Here is a 17,234-nt window from a genome sequence, read left to right on the forward strand (position 1 = left end):
AGCAAGAGAGTTCCAGAAAAACATCTATTTCTGCTTCATTGACTATGCCAAAGCCTTTGACAGTGTGGATCACAATAAACTGTGGAACATTCTGAAAGAGATGGGAATACTAGACCATCTGACCTGCCTCTTGAGAAACCTGTATGCAGGTCAGGAAGCAACAGTTAGAACTGGACATGGAACAACAGACTGGTTCCAAATAGGAAAAGGAGTACGTCAAGGTTGTATATTGTCACCCTGCTTATTTAACTTCTATGCAGAGTACATCATGAGGAACGCTGCGCTGGAAGAAGCACAAGCTGGAATCAAGATTGCTGGGAGAAACATCAATAACCTCAGATATGCAGATGACACCACCCTTATGGCAGAAAGTGAAGAGGAACTCAAAAGCCTCTTGATGAAAGCAAAAGAGGAGAGTGAAAAGGTTGGCTTGAAGCTCAACATTCAGAAAACAAAGATTTGTAATATATAAATCCAGCAAAGAAATTTGATCTGGAATAAAGAACTCCTATGAATCCAAAAAAGAAAAAGAAACACACACACACTCTTACATACAAATAGAAGCTAGAAACTCCTGAAATATCCTGTTCAGTTCAGTTCAGTCGCTCAGTTGTGTCCAACTCTGTGACCCCGTGTACTGTAGCACACCTGGCCTCCCTGTCCATCACCAACTCCCAGAGCTTGTTCAAACTCATGCCCATCGAGTCAGTGATATCAACCAAGGAAATATTCTGTAATTAATCTGATTATTGACATGGTTGTTGTTTAGTCCTTAAAGCATGTCCGACTCTTTTGTGACCCCTTGGACTGTAGCCCAGCAGGCTCCTCTGTCCATGGGATTCTCCAGGCAAGAATGCTGGAGTGGGTTGCCATTTCCTTCTCCAGGGGATCTTCCCGACCCAGGGAGCAAACCATCATCTCCTGCATTGGCAGGTGGATTCTTTCCACTAAGCCACCAGGGAAACCCATGTCGTGCACACTGACAGTGTATTCTACTCCTTGGCCTGGGTTCACAGCCCTCTCTGGTCTGGTCTCCACTATGTATCTGTCTCTACCTAGCACTGCACACTCAGGTCATCTCTCTCCCTCAGCCATTAATGTGCCTACACCATGCCTATTCCGGATTTGGATGCTCGCAGAAAAAGTACATTCAATACTGTCGAGTCACAACAAATAATTAATATGTCTCTGTTGAGTGAATGCATGCATAAAAGAATAAAATAATATCTTCCTTCCTGTTCTCCGCTTTTCAAAATCCTGTCTATCCTTTGAGGCCCACACATACTGCATATCCCATCTCTTCTGTGAAGGCTTTCCTACCAATTCTTCCCTGAGTTCTTCTAGCTCTTAACAGAACTATCCTTTGATTTTTATCACATTCTGTAATGCATTATTTTTTTTCATATTCACAGATACTATTGTCCCATCAAAAGAATAAATTCCAGAAGAGCAAGGAACATGTCTGTCATCCATTTATATTATAAAGTATCTGTCCAACTGTTTTGTAAACAGTGGTGCTCAATATTTTTCAGGGAAAGAAGTGTAGTGATGAAAAATGCAGTCCCTAAATTCAGATAGACCTGAACTCTGGCCTTGGTTCTGCGGTATGACTCTGGACAGTCACCTGACTGCTCTAACTGTCAGTTTCCTCATCTGTGAAAGATGGATAATAATTCATCCTTAAAAGGATGCAATGAAATAATATACATAGAGTGCATGTGTGTGTGCATGCTCAGTCTTGTCCGACTCTTTGTGATCCCATGGACTGTAGCCCTGCCAGGCTCCTCTGTCCGTGGGATTTTCCTGGTAAGAATACTGGAGTGGGTTACCATTTCCTCCTCCAGGGGGTCTTCCCCACCTAGGGATCAAACCCACATCTCCTGAGTCTCCTTCATTGGCAGGCAGATTCTTTACCACTGTGCCACCTGGTAAGTCTATAATATACATAACACAAATAGGAAACTCAATAGCAAACTCTGGGAGATAGAGGACAGAGGAGCCTGGCTACAGTCCACAGGGTCACAAAGAGCCAGACACAATTTTGCAACTGAATGACAACAAAATACTGCAGATTGTCAGGAGAATAATGAAAGCATCTTCATCTATGTATCTAGTATGCTCATGGGATTTCTCAAGAGTAACTGATCCATCCTGAGTGAACTGTATCCCTTAATGCCACCTATTGCCATCATTATCATCAATGAGGAATAATGCTGAGAATAGCTACCACAGATAAAATGTGTATGTGTGCCCTAACCAAGGAGGAAGGGTGAGGCAGGATTGAAGCCCCTTCTTGCCTGGGTGTGCTTCCACACTGACTTGGGAGAGGCTCTATTCAATCTTCTATTTGTGCCTAACACCATGGGCAGAGCCCATATTCAAGTTTCTAATAACTCTCTTTCATACGCCTTTAATCCATGGCTACTCACACTTGTTCCCAAGGGGCACTAGTGTTCCAAGCTGCAGAGAGCAAGCGTTTGACTGTAGTACTGAATGATTGCCTTTACCCTGTTTGCAAAGGAAAAATGTTAATGGATCACATATTCTCGATTCAAATTTTTTCTCCAATCATTTTTTACAAGTCCTTGTCTCCAGACACCACTTTCCTGCTTAAGGTTGCCAGTAGATGAGAGACGAAAATGAAATTGCAAATTCCTATGAAGAGGAAATCTCAAAACCAATCATTTGGTCTTGGCTGAACCCTTTGTTGGGTGATATATTTTATTTTAAGATGTGTGAACTGGTAGTTGTGAGTTTATATGGTATCCAAATAATATAGGTGCATTTCTTTTTGCTAGTAAAATGTATATAAAACTAGTGTGTAGAGGAAGTAAAAATGTATTGATTTGTATTTTTGAAAATATTTAACAAAGAAAATGTTCTGCAAATAAGAGCATATGTTCTGGATCTCTTCCCTTCTGAACAAGTCTGAGATGCCCTGTCTCAGAATAGATATTTTATTCCTCCAAAGAACATGGATAGAAATGATTCATGGATAAAGGCTGAGCCTCAGTACATGTACTTATTTATTTTAAATGTAATTACATGTGTCTATGTAGTTATTTGTGAACAGTTGCTGAAACTGATATGAATGTTTGAGGATTCAAGCCATTGTTTAACATTTAGTGTCTCATAAACAAAACTGATGCTAAAGCTGAAACTGCAGTACTTTGGCCACCTCATGCGATGAGTTGACTCACTGGAAAAGACTCTGATGCTGGGAGGGATTGGGGGCGGGAGAAGACGGGAACGACAGAGAATGAGATGGCTGGATGGCATCACCGACTTGATGGACATGAGTTTGAGTGAACTCCAGGAGTTGGTGATGGATAGGGAGGCCTGGCGTGCTGTGATTCATGGGGTCACAAAGTCGGACACAACTGAGCGACTGAACTGAACTGAACTGAAACAAATCTGAGTTCTTAGTGTTGTTTGGCAATAGAATTTTGTGATTGGGAAGGGCCATGAAAGTATTCAGAGAAAGATATCTGAAACTTGAACCTCCCAATAACTGGCCCTCTGTTCTCTCCTGTGAACACCTCTAGTAGGACCTTCACATGACCCTGACTTCAAGGTGGAATAATATCATCTCTGTTCAAGGCTGTGTTATTTACATGTGGATCTGTGTGAAGGATATGAAGCAATACAGCACATTTTTAGACTAGCAAGATGCTTTACAATAGGAATTTGTACTATAATATGAGTGCAAATGTGAAAGTGTATCCCTATATATACAAATTCTTTGAATCGTAGATAGTGGAGCAAAATCATGTTTTAAATTGTAATCTTCAATTACATGATACTCAAATTGGAAATTTCCATCCATGGCCTGAGAGGGGAAGAAAATTCTCTTTATATATACTACCTTCATTCACACAAGACATTTTATTTATATTACTGATTTAATCAAAATTTCCTACTGTGCAAATGTTCTCCATATGGGGAAACAGAAGACCAGAGTGCATAAAGCCAGTTCTTTGTGTCTTTCAACTTTTAAAAAATTACGGACGCATAATGTTTTGCCTATTTTTTTAGATTATAGAATATGGTATTTTTTTCTTAATCAAGGCAAAAGCTCACAATATAAAACTCAGTTATCATCATCTTATTTTGCCCTATATATACTCTTTCAATTTCTCATGCAAAATTCTGATGTCTTCCCAATAGAGGATCTAGCCAAAGAGAAATGACACCGAGTCTGGACGATGGGAGAGAGTGACCTGAGACCATAGCAAAGAGAAAGATCAGGACTGAGCTGGTTCAGGGGCAGAGAAGCAGTTAGGCAGTTACCACGGAAGGAGTTAGGAAACTATTGGACAGTAATTACAGCAGAGAAACAGGGAGTAGAGTGAAGGGGATTTTGTGAGGAATGGATGTGAGACCAAATCCTGGCTCAGCCATCCAGTGTCCATATAACCTTGGAAGAGATTTTCATTTCTGTGGACTGCCACTTATTCAAATGGGAAGACTCCCATCTTCCAGAGCTGTGGTGAAAGGACCTGTGTGAGGCCAGTGAACCTCAAAAACAGTGTTTTTGCTTTTCCCTTTCAGCTCTAACTTGACTCTGTCCTTCCTGAATTAGAGACAGCCATGGTGATGATGTTATCAATGTAAGGAGTCTGTTGTTATTGTTCAGTTGCCCAGTCGTGTCCAACTCTGTGACTCCATGGACTGCAGCACGTCAGGCTTCCCTGTCCTTCACTGTCTCCTGAAGTTTGCCCAAGTTCATGTCCATTGCATCGGTGATGCCATCCATCTTTCCCAACATCAGGGACTTTCCCAATGAGTCAGCTGTTCACATCAGGTGACCGAAGCTTCAGTTTTGGTCCTTCCAATGAATGCAGAGTCTACACATCTCCAAATGACCCTCCCTTTTCACTACAGAGAATTTCAAAATTTATAGGAAAAATAAAATGTATAACAAACCTCCATGTACCCATTACCTAGCTTCAACAATTAAAAGTCACTGCCCATCTTTTTCATCCACAACTCCATCCACTCCCTACTTTCTGCATTATTTTGAAGCAAATCTAGACATCACATCATTTTATCTACAGTGTTTCAGGATGTATCTCTAAACAAGGAATCTTTTTTTAAAAAATACAGTCGTCATACCATTGTGGGTTGTTTTGTTGCTTAGTCGTGTCTGACTCTTTTGCAACCCATGGACTGTAGCCCACCAGGCTCCTCTACCCATGGGGTTCTTCAGGCAAGAACACTGGAGTGGGTTGCCATTTTTCTTCTCTTCATAATGCCATAATGCACCTTAAATATTTAACAGTTACTTAATATTATTAATTATCCAATGTGCTTAAATTTCCAATGTCTTTTGCATTTTTTAGTTTGCTTGAATTCAGATATAAGTTATATCCACAAATTACGCAGGTTGTCTTTTAAATATATTGATCTATTAGCTAACGTGCTCTTCTGTTCTCTGTATTTTGTGTAAATTAGAAGACTCATCAGATTCATGTTGATTTTGTTATTGTTGTTGCTACTGTTATTACCTATGTCAGATAAGTTATATCACATGAACACACCAAGTGGTATTGCCTTTGATGATGTAATTTTTCCAACTGATGAACAACTTTTGGAAAAGGTCTGAACAAACCAATCTATAATCTTCCCTCACTGTAAATAATGCATAGTTACTTCCTGGAAAATTTGGTGAATATTAAAATGTACAAAAATATTTCACTTATATGTGATACAGAGTTGGGCTTTAGACTCAGATAATTATAAATTATTTTTCATCTCCATGAATGTCTGGCAAGTCAGATGGTACATGGGAAAATTTTTACCAAGGAGGATTATCTGCCACGTTGTAGAAAGTCTAACTGGGTCCTGTCCACTAAATGCCAGTAGCACCCCACCAAATCTTTATGACTACTATTAATGTCCCTTCATGGGACTTCCTGGTGGGTCAGATGGCAAAGAATCTGCCTGAGATGTGGGAGACCCAGGTTAAGTCCCTGGAAGATCCTCTGGAGAAGGGAATGGCTACCCACTCCAATATTCTTGCCTGGAGAATTCCATGGACAGAGGAGCCTGAACAATGTCCCCTCATATTCACAAAATGCCCTGTGATTCACTTCATCTCCTGTTGAAAACCACTGGCTTAGTTGGAGAAGCAGCAAAAGAGGAAATTGACTTTAATTGCATATATGCTCTAGCTTGGGAAGTGGATAAAAAAAATGTCTTTTGTGGGGAATAACTATTGAAACCTTCACAATTTTAAAGCTTTTCAACATTTTTCTCCATTGGCAGAATTTTGTTTTTCCAAACAATATTGGAAAATGTGAATAGGTTTTCTGATAAAACAAATGATATCATAATGACGTCATGGGAATATATGTAGTTCAAGTACAAAATTGTTTCATAGCTAAGAAACCATCCCCATAGGAAGATGTAAGGAAACTGGGATGGTAGCAAAACGTAATAAATTCATTTTAATTCTTTTCTGAACATAAATAAAAATTTATAAATCTCTTTGTGCTGATACAATTGGCCTATAAGTCTAATAAGGAATTTCCCTTCATCTCTGAGATGAAGAAAATATAGTCAAATGTTTGCTCTCCTCAAGTTTACTTGTATCATTATGTGATACACTTCTTGCCTTTTTCTTTTATTAAAACAGTTACTTTCTTCATTGTCCTTTGTATTGATGTTTAAATACTGTGCATCATTCCAAGATGGAAGCCATTTTCTAATCTAGATTAGAAGATATTTTATCATTATTCCTTGAGGCAGGAATTGTTTGTTCACAATACCTTGATGGTTCCTGGTAATAGTAAATGCTTGTTTATTTTTTTTTTTTTTAATTTTTCTTAATATATATTTTTTATTGAAGTATAGTTGACTTACAATGTTTCAGGTGCACAGCAAGGTGATTCAGTTATACAAATACATATATATTATTTTTGAAATTATTTTCCATCATAGGTTATTACAAGATATTAAATAGAGTTCCCTGTGCTATACAGTAAACCTTTGTTGCTTGTTGCATATCTATTTTTAAATTAGAAATCTAAAACATAAATTGAAATCTAGCATTCTGTTCATCCTAAGTCAAAGAAGTAGAATTAAAATGTCATAATTAATTTTTTTTATTCTTCTTTTATTTATTTATTTATTTATTTTTCCAATTTTATTTATTTTTTTTCAAGTAGAACAGACTAAATTTCTTTAAACAAACTTACTTATACTCCAGAGTCCTTTAAAAACTTAATAGCATTTATACATTGAAGGTATTTGATTTTCTTGAAACTAGCACTTCAAATGCAACAAGCATTTGAAGCAACAAGCATTTGACCCAACAAGTAAAACTTTCTACAGTTCATAACTTTTATAAATAAAATAAATTAAATGTACAGTGAATGAGTTCTCTGAAATATTTCAATATTTCTGCAGGTTTAGTAACATCGTAAAATACATTTCAACTAAAGTTCACAAATCTAAAAACCTGTTAGGCATTTTTAGGCGTTTTAAGTTGGAAATGAAGACCAATGTTACATTGTAATATGCCAATTACAAATAGTACTTCAAATAGCAAATACTACAGTTTGTCCCAAACTTTAAAAACTATTCATGAACTCAACACTGAACTATTGATGGCTATGAGAATTGTTTCCTAGCCTTTTTGAAAATTTCAACCCATTTACGTTTAAGGTAATTATTGATAAGTACGATCCCGTAGCCATTTTCTTTATTGCTTTGGGTTTAAGTTTATACACTCTTTCTGTGTTTCCTGTCTATAGAAGATCCTTTAGCATTTGTTGGAGAGCTGGTTTGGTGATGCTGAATTCCCTCAGCTTTTGCTTGTCTGTAAAGCTTTTGATTTCTCCTTCATATTTGAATGAGATCCTTGCTGGGTATAGTAATCTGGGCTGTAGGGTATTTTCTTTCATCACTTTAAGTATGTCTTGCCACTCCCTTCTGGCCTGAAGAGTTTCTGTTGAAAGATCAGCTGTTATCCTTATGGGAATCCCCTTATGTGTTATTTGCTGCTTTTCCCTTGCTGCTTTTAATGTTTGTTCTTTGTGTTTGATCTTTGTTAATTTGATTAATATGTGTCTTGGAGTATTTCGCCTTGGGTTTATCCTGTTGGGGACTCTCTGGGTTTCTTGGACTTGGGTGATTATTTCTTTCCCCATTTTAGGGAAGTTTTCAACTATTATCTCCTCAAGTATTCTCTCATGGTCTTTCTTTTTGTCTTCTTCTTCTGGGATTCCTATGATTCGAATGTTGGAGCGTTTAACATTGTCCCAGAGGTCTCTAATACTGTCCTCATTTCTTTAAATTCGTTTTTCTTTTTTCCTCTCTGTTTCATTTATTTCTACAATTCTATCTTCTAGTTCGCTTATCCTGTCTTCTGCCTCTGTTATTCTACTGTTTGTTCCCTCCAGAGTGTTTCTGATCTCATCTATTGCATTATTCATTGTATATTGACTCTTTTTTATTTCTTCTAAGTCCTTATTAAATCTTTCTTCCATCTTCTCAATCCTTTTCTCCAGGTTATTTATCTGTAACTCCATTTTGCTTTCAAGATTTTGAATCATTTTCACCATCAAAATTTGAAATTCTTTATCAGGTAAATTCCCTATATCATCTTCTTTTGTTTGTGTTGGTGGGCAATTATCTTGTTCCTTTACTTGCTGGGTATTTCTCTGCCTCTTCATCTTGCTTATATTGCTTTGCTTGGGGTGGCCTTTCCCTCTTCTTGCAGTTTGTGGAGTTCTCTTTATTACGTAGTTTCTTCGCTGTGTGTGGGGTTGGACGGGTGACTTGTCCTGGTTCCCTGGTTAGGGAAGCATGTGTCGGTGTTCTGGTGGGTGGAGCTGGATTTCTTCTCTCTCCTTTAGAAGACAATGGGCTGCTTTTCTGGGAGCCTGATGTCCTCTGCCAGTATTCAGAAGTTGTTTTGTGGACTTTACTCCACGTTCAAATGTTCTTTTGATGAATTTGTTGGGGAGAAAGTGGTCTCGCTGTCTTATCCCTCCGCCATCTTGTTCCTTCCTCCCCAGAACACTGGATTCTTATATTCCACTTGGTCGTGGAGTATCTCTTCCCAGCTGCTCCAGCAAGGCGCAGCCACTGTACCTTACCTTGGACGAGGGGTATCTCCTCAAGGCCGCCCCTCCTGCTTTGAATGTGGATCAGCTCCTCTCGGCCCTCCGGTGCTCAAGCAGCCACCGCCTCCTGGACGTGGTACAGCTCCTCTCGGCCACCGCCCTAACCCTGGGCGCGGGGTAGCTCATCTCAGCCACGATTCTGCACGTGGTCTAAATGCTTGTTTAAATACCTATTGAATGAACGTACTCATCCAGTAATCATCATTAATATATCTTATTATTATGCACAATTATGTACTTTCATGTGTGTTAATTGTATCCCCATGCCATTATTATTATGACACATTAAATGTGGATCTTTTACTCAAGGTAGAATCTTAACTAAGCGATCTCTTCTAAATTATATTGCTGGAATAACTAGGAGAAGAATTTAGACCTCCTGGCTTTGGTTTCATTATTTCTACCAATAGGTTTCTTTTTGCCTCAAAATATACAAGTTTTCTGTTTGTGCTGCCTAGTTTTTTGCCTTATCCTCAAAAAGCATTTGTCAAAACAAATGAACCAACCCCCCCACCCCCAGAACAGTGAGCAACTCCCCCCAAATTTGCATACTAGCTTTACCCCTCAGAAATTCAAAATAGGATAACAAACATTTTGATGACAAAGTTTGCCTGGTAGGAGAAATGGCCCTCTTAAAAGCAAGTTACGTTATTTGATGTGTGCAAACTGCAAAGCAGGTGCAGTACTAACACAGTCATTGTTCAGAGGCTGGAACTTTGTAGCTATGGAGACGTTACCTCACAGTGTTCTAACAGGCAGAGAGGGCCAGATGCGAAAGTTGTAATCATAAAGGGAGCTTTGCTGGGTTACTGCCCTGTCTCTTGCGTTGCTTCCAGGGAGTGCTACACACCTTCGTCTTGATTTAACATTCTTAGCCAGTATCAGTATTGGCTACGGCGGTACTTACACATTCACATGAGAATCCTGGCATCAGCTTAGTGAAGAAATCATGATATCTGGAGAGTGCTTTAAGGTAGTTAGATTAACAAGTGAGGTCACTTGAAAAAGAAAATCTGCCTTGAATCTCAGTTCTCTTTCATTGCCTAATGCCATAATTTATTTTTCCAGAAAAGAAAAGATTCTTGTCTTCCAGCCAGTGTGAGAGACACAGAAACCATTCAGGAAATGTCGGTGGTCCTGCAGAGTGGAGTCCGTGAGCTAGAAGATAAGATGGAGACTCAAGCACAGTAAGAAAGTCACAATGAGTTTCTGAGGATGAGGATGGAGCGTTTGACCTTTTTGTCTCAAAACAGCTTATAAAATAGAACTAGAATCGAGTCTACAAATTTCTTAAAATTAATGATAACATACTGCAGTTTCCTCAACCACTGTTTTATAATGTTTAGTCCCTGAGTAATAGAAAAATTCACCTAGACAGATCTCCATCATATCAGACCTGGTAGAGTTTCCAAAACTCATATCTAAACATGTTAAAGTAATTGGCAGACAGTTTCTTTAAAACTACTTTACTAACAGAGAACTGCTGGAGAATTTTGGTTTAGGAAATGTCTAGGAGGATGTTAAAATGACAACTCTCTGTTTTTACTACTAATGTAAATCATTTTATCAACTAAAGCATCAGCGTTTGTTTTCCAATGTTTTGTTAAAAAATGATCTTTAAGAAAAACAACCGCATATTAATGCATATATATGGAACCTAGAAAGATGGTACTGATGAATCTATTTGCAGGGCAGCAGTGGAGACACAGACATAGAGACCAGTCTTGTGGACACAGTGGCGGAAGGAGAGGAAACACGTAGATTACCACATGTAAAACAGATAGCCAGTGGGAATTTGCTGTATGACACTGGGAGCTCAAACCTGGTGCTCTGTGACAACCTAGAGAGCTGGGAGGGCGGGGACATACGTATCTCTATGGCTGATTCATGATGATGTATGGCAGAAACTAACATAACATTGTAAAGCAATTATCCTCCAATTAAAATTTTTAAAATGATCTGGAGGCAGGGCGTGCTGTGATTCATGGGGTCGCAAAGAGTCGGACACGACTGAGCTGAACTGAACTGAACTGATACACCATTTAAAGCCAATGTTACTTTGGACCTGGATGTCCTGTGTTTACTGATCAGTTCAAGTCCATTTTAAAAATATTTGTTCTTAGAGGTCATCTGAGAAATATTAATAACTGTTGTCAATATGACCAATGCCACATTGAAATAACATTGAAATGCTGGAATTGAATATTTATAACTTCCTCTGCTTTAGTGTTAACTAGTTACAGAGGAAGCAAAATACCAAGTAAGGGCTTGGAAAATTCCACATGGGAAAGGGAAACCTAACCAAGCACCAGGAAGAAAGTCTCTCATCTTCCAAAAGGAGTCTAATAGGTCTGTGAGGGCAGGGTTCAAACAGTGGGCTGCCCCATGCTCATCTCTTCCTGAAATGTTTTAGCTTTTCCAACATTGCATGCTGCCATTAGAAACTTCTTGTTCAGCTACAAAAATAAGAAGCCCCCTGTGGCCCTAGACCAGATTTCTTTGATCACAACATTTGCAAAAGCTCATTGGGAATCTTTCGTGGAATTAAATTTATTTGGAAATGAAATTGTTTTACCAAAGGAAGAAAAAAAAATCAGAGCTTATAAAATGAACATGCTGAAAAGATGTAGTCAGTTGTCTTTAATGAAACCCAGATGTGAGGAACTTTGAAAGAGAAAGGTCCTTTTCCTGCTTATTCTAGACAGTGTCAGGGAAAAATTATGTCACATGATCTGTCTCATTTTAGACAGAGATGAAATGTTTGCAATTTGACAACAGACCTCTGTAGTCTCCTTTTCATTACCACCCCTGTCATACTCAAGAGGGTGTCTTCATGGATTAGAGCTTCTTTGACGAAAGATGAGTGGTTGGGAAGTCAGTAGAATGGCATGTGCTGAAGCTTTATTTTTATTTTTTTTTTGGTAATTAATTTATTTTTTATTGGAGGCAAATTATTTTACAATATTATATTGGTTGGTTTTGCCACACATTGACATGAATTCGCCCCGGGTTTACATAAGTTCCCCCTCCTGAACCCCCCTCCCACCTCCCTCCTCCCTTTATCCTCCCTCTGGGTCATCCCCGCATGCCAGCCCTGAGCATCGTATAACATGCATTGACCCTGAACTAGTGATTCGTTTCACATATGACAACATACGTGTTTCAATGAAGCTTTTTAAGTACTGCACAGTAATAATGCAGGCTTTCCAGGTATCACGTGATAAAGAACCCACCTGCCAATATAAGAGACACAAGAGACACGGCTTCAATCCCTGAGTTGGGAAGATCCCCTGGAAAAGGGTATGATAGCCCACTCCAGTATTCTTGCATAGATAATCTGGTGGACAGAGGAGCCTGGCAGGCTCCAGTCCATAGGGTCACACAGAGTTGGACATGATTAAAACAACTTAGCATGCACAGTAATAACGCAGCTGCCAATGCCATTTAATTCTTTTTTAAAGTTGCCTGAGATGTCTGTGCCTTGTGAGAAGGACACTTAGAGAAGTCTGATTTTGAGTAGAAAGCCCTCCAGATATATAACAATTCTGATGAAGGAAATTACCAATTATAAAATAAAACAATTGTAACTACCTCTTGGTAAACAAAGAGATTGAGAGTAACACCAGAAAGATGGCAGATTAGGAGTTTCAGGCCTTTGTTTCCTTACAGAAAGATTTGGAAAAACAAAAACAAAACAGGACTGGCTCAAATAACATTACGGGAACTCTGGGAAATGAGATCTAAATAGAGATGGTGAGTAGAGGCAAAACATTCAGTTCGTAACTTATAGACATGTGGCCCTCAGGAAGGGGCGGTTTAGGCTGGCCATGAATCTGGTTTTTCAGAGCTAAAGGATGGGACTCCAGGACCTTGCATTAAAAAACACACACATTCACAGGCACATGGATTGCTTTGAGGTTACTGAGAAGAGCCTCAATGTGACTCATAAAATGCAGTTGTCATAAGCCTTTTCATGAGCTACTCCGTGAAAATATTGTTTTACTCATAAAATATCTGTATTGTGGTTTAGGGGTTTTGTTTAAATCAATGCATGCTATACTTTTATATTTATAAAAAAGAAAAAGATCTCTTTATTCATAGTAAGATTTACTTATAAAAATAATGCCTGAAAAGTAAGTCTTTCTTCTCTCTTTTGTGCAATTCCCTTCAGCATCCACACACACACACATACACAAATACACCACACATACATATGTGAGCTGTATTTGTAGTTATTAATCTGTAACATGTATTTGAAAGCATACATTAACTGTAGAATTTTTGTAAATGCAAAACAATTAAACAACAGGAGAAATTAAAGGGAAAAGATATAGTAAACAATGATATATTAAACAGAAATGATAATCATGTTTTTTTCATGTTTATGAAAAGGGGAGATATAATACGTGATGAAAGTGAGATGGGTGAATTTAACTCAGGTGACCATTATATCTACTACTGTGGGCAAGAATCCCTTAGAAGAAATGGAGTAGCCCTCATAGTCAACAAAAGAGTCCAAAATCCAGTACTTGGGTGCAATCTCAAAAATGACAGAATGATCTCTGTTCATTTCCAAGGCAAACCATTCCATATCACAGTAATCCAAGTCTATGCCCCAACCACTAATGCCAAAGAAGCTGAAGTTGAACAGTTCTATGATGACCTACAACACCGAAGAGAACTAACACCAAAAAAAGAGGTCCTTTTCATCATAGAGGACTAGAATGCAAAAGTAGGAAGTCAAAAGATACCTGGAAAACAGGCAAGTTTGGCCTTGGAGTACAAAATAAGCAGGGCAAAGGCTAACAGTTTTGCCAAAAGAACACACTGGTATAGCAAACACCCTCTTCCAACAACACAAGAGACAAGTCTACACATGGACATCACCAGATGGTTAATACCAAAATCAGACAGATTATATTCTTTGCAGCTGAAGATGGAGAAACTCTCTACAGTCAGCAAAAAAAAAGACCAGGAGTTGACTGTGGCTCATATCATGAACCCTTTACTGACAAATTCAGAATTAAATTGAAGAAAGTAGAGAAAGCCACTAGACCATTCAGGTATGACCTGAATCAAATCCCTTGCAATTATACAGTGGAAGTGACAAATAGATTCAAGGAATTAGATCTGATAAAGTTCCTGAAGAACTATGGATGAAGGTTTATGACATTGTACAGGAGGCAATGATTAAAGCCATCCCCAAGAAAAAGAAATGCAAAAAGGCAAAATGGTAGTATGAGGAGGCCTTACAAATAGCTGAGAAAAGAAGAGAAGCTAAAGGCAAAGGAGAAAAGGAAAGATATACCCATCTGAATGCAGAGATCCAAAGAATAGCAAGGAGAGATAAGAAAGCCTTCCTCAGTGATCATTGCAAAGAAACAGAAAAACAATAGAATGGGAAAGACTAGAGATATTCTCAAGAAAATTAGAGATGCCAAGGGAACAATTCATGCAAGATGGGCACAATAAAGTACAGAAACTCTATGGACCTAACAGAAGCAGAAGAGATTAAGAAGAGGTGGTAGGAATACACAGAAGAACTATACAAAAAAGATCTTCATGACCCAAATAACAACTATGGTGTGATCACTCACCTAGAGCCAGACATCCTGGAGTGCAAAGTCAGGTGGGCCTTAGGAAACATTACTGCAAGCAAAGCTAGTGGAGGTAATGGAATTTCAGCTGAGCTGTTTCTAGTTCTAAAAGACAATGCTGTTAAAGTGCTGCACTCAATATGCAAGCAAATTTGGAAAATGCAGCAGTGCCCACAGGACTGGAAAAGATCAGTTTTCATTCCGATCCCAAAGAAAGGCAATGCCAAAGAATGCTCAAACTACCACACAATTGTACTCATCTCACACGCTAGTAAAGTCATGCTCAAAATTCTCCAAGCCAGGCTATGGTTTTTCCAGTAGTCATGTATAGATGTGAGAGTTGGACTATAAAGACAGTTGAGCTCCAAAGAATTGATGCTTTTGAACTGTGGTGTTGGAGAAGACTCTTGAGAGTCCCTTGGACTGCAAGGAAATCCAACCAGTCAATCCTAAAGAAAATCAGTCCTGAATATTCATTGGAAGGACTGATGCTGAAGCAGAAGCTCCAATATTGGCCATCTGATGGGAAGAACTGACTCACTGGAAAAGACCTTGATGCTGGGAAAGATTGTAGTCAGGAGGAGAAGAGGACGACAGAGGATAAGATAGTTGTATGGCATCAGTGACTTGATGGACATGAGTTTGAGCAAGCTCTAGGAGTTGGTGATAGAGAGGGGAGCCTGGCATTCTGCAGTCCATGGGGTGGCAAAGAGTTGGACATGACCGAGCAACTTAACAACTGAAAAATGAGATATAAATGGTTTACAGAGTCTCAATTTTGAGAGAAAAAAAAAAAGTCCTGGAAGGAAACAATATTGAACCAGTAGGTTGTACATCTGAAACTAATATAATATTGGAAATCAATTGTATTTCAATTTAAACATTTTTAACAAAAATAAAAAACCTGGAAGGAAATGGTAAAAATTTTAGTTGGTGGGATTGTAATAATTTTTATTTTCTTCTTTCAGGTTTTACACTTTTGTAAAACTATCTGAAATAGGAGTTTATTGATTTTTAAATAGAAGAAAGAAAAGTTTGACTTGATACTGTTTTATTCAGATTGTTAAAACTAAAAATATAAGGTGCTCTTCTGTTAGATGCATAATACCTTTGAAAAGCAAAATCTTGAGTAATAATGACAGTTAATGCTTCTTGTGTTCATAGTCTATCATTTTGACTGTCTCACTTTGTTTGTTATACTCATTTTTGTACACAGAATAGAAGAATCACAGGACGATTTCCCAAAGAAACTGCCATCTTTAGTACATTTCTTTCCAACATCGACAGATTCAGATAACACGACGCTGCCATTTTCACGGTCATTATCTGATGAAATTCCTCTCAGTTACTGTCTGTCTAGCCCTCAAGTTAGTGGAGCAACTATATCGACAATTGGACCAAAGCCTCTTAAATCTGCTCTAGTGACACATTCCCACTCAGAAAACAGCTTGGGTAAGCAAAACACAAACTTTTTTAGAGTGTTTTCAAAGCATATAGTTTGAGTCATTATATGCCTCAAAGTCAGAATGATGTTTTATTATTTGTCTTCCATATCAGTCAGTTCAGTTCAGTCGATCAGTCATGTCTGACTCTGCGACCCCATGGACTGCAGCACGCCAGGCCTCCATGTCCACCACCAGCTCCCGGAGTTTACTCAAACTCATGTCCATCGAGTTGGTGATGCCAACCAGCCATCTAATCCTCTGCCGTCCTCTTCTCTTCCTGCCTTCAATCTTTCCCAGCATTAGGGTATTTTCAAATGAGTCAGTTCTTCCCATCAGGTGGTCAAAGGATTGGAATTTCAGCTTCAGCATCAGTCCTTCCAATGAATATTCAGGACTGATTTCCTTTAGGATAGACTGGTTGGCTCTTCTTGCTGTCCAAGGGACTTTTAAGAGTCTTCTCCAACACCACAGTTCAAAACCATCAATTCTTGACCCCAAAGCCCCAGCTGGAGCTGGCTGAGAGCAGCCCTGAAGCCTCATTCCTTAGTTCCCAGAGCTGGAAAGGACTGCAGCCCCGCCTGGGTCAGACGCCGGTGACGAGGAATTGCCATCGCCTACGAGGATGAGGGAAATAGCTGATGCCATGTGGGACCAGAGCCACAGGTGGACTTAAGACCTTTAGTGCTTCCTGCACCAACCTCACTCTTCTGCCAGGATCCTTGAAGGAGCCTCTCACTGAGGCAGCCCCTCACTGAGGACAAGCTCCAGCTCTGTCTTGTCTTGTCCTGTTCTGGTATTGGCACAAAGCTTCGCCCATACTGGCTTGGTAGAGGTCTGTTGTTTGACTGACAAGGGAACAGTTTTAGGTCTTCCCTGAAGCCTCTGGGCAGTCTGTTCTCCTGGGAGCAACCCAAGACCTCTGGCCAATCCAAGTTCCTGCTCTGCAGTTGAGGGTGTGCCTTTTTCAAAGGCAGGTGCTAGATGTTTTAGACCACAGTTTTTCAACCTTGGCACTGTTGATGTTTTGGGCCAGATAATTGTTTGTGATGGGCTGTCTTGTG

General features: G+C 39.1%; 1 protein-coding gene across 1 annotated transcript in view; it reads left to right on the forward strand.

Moving 5' to 3' along the window:
* The window catches only part of LMNTD1 (lamin tail domain containing 1), a 112,635-nt gene that overhangs the window by 26,189 nt on the left and 69,212 nt on the right, over positions 1–17,234 (forward strand). The window contains exons 3-4 of the mRNA XM_088837034.1: positions 10,200–10,318; positions 15,945–16,180. Of these exons, the coding sequence (XP_088693160.1) occupies positions 10,200–10,318; positions 15,945–16,180 (355 nt within the window). The remainder of the gene's footprint in view (positions 1–10,199; positions 10,319–15,944; positions 16,181–17,234) is intronic.

Source organism: Moschus berezovskii, chromosome 6, assembly GCF_049115385.1.
Source record: "Moschus berezovskii isolate FMDL1 chromosome 6, NW_MosBer_1.0, whole genome shotgun sequence".
Lineage (NCBI taxonomy): Eukaryota > Metazoa > Chordata > Mammalia > Artiodactyla > Moschidae > Moschus > Moschus berezovskii.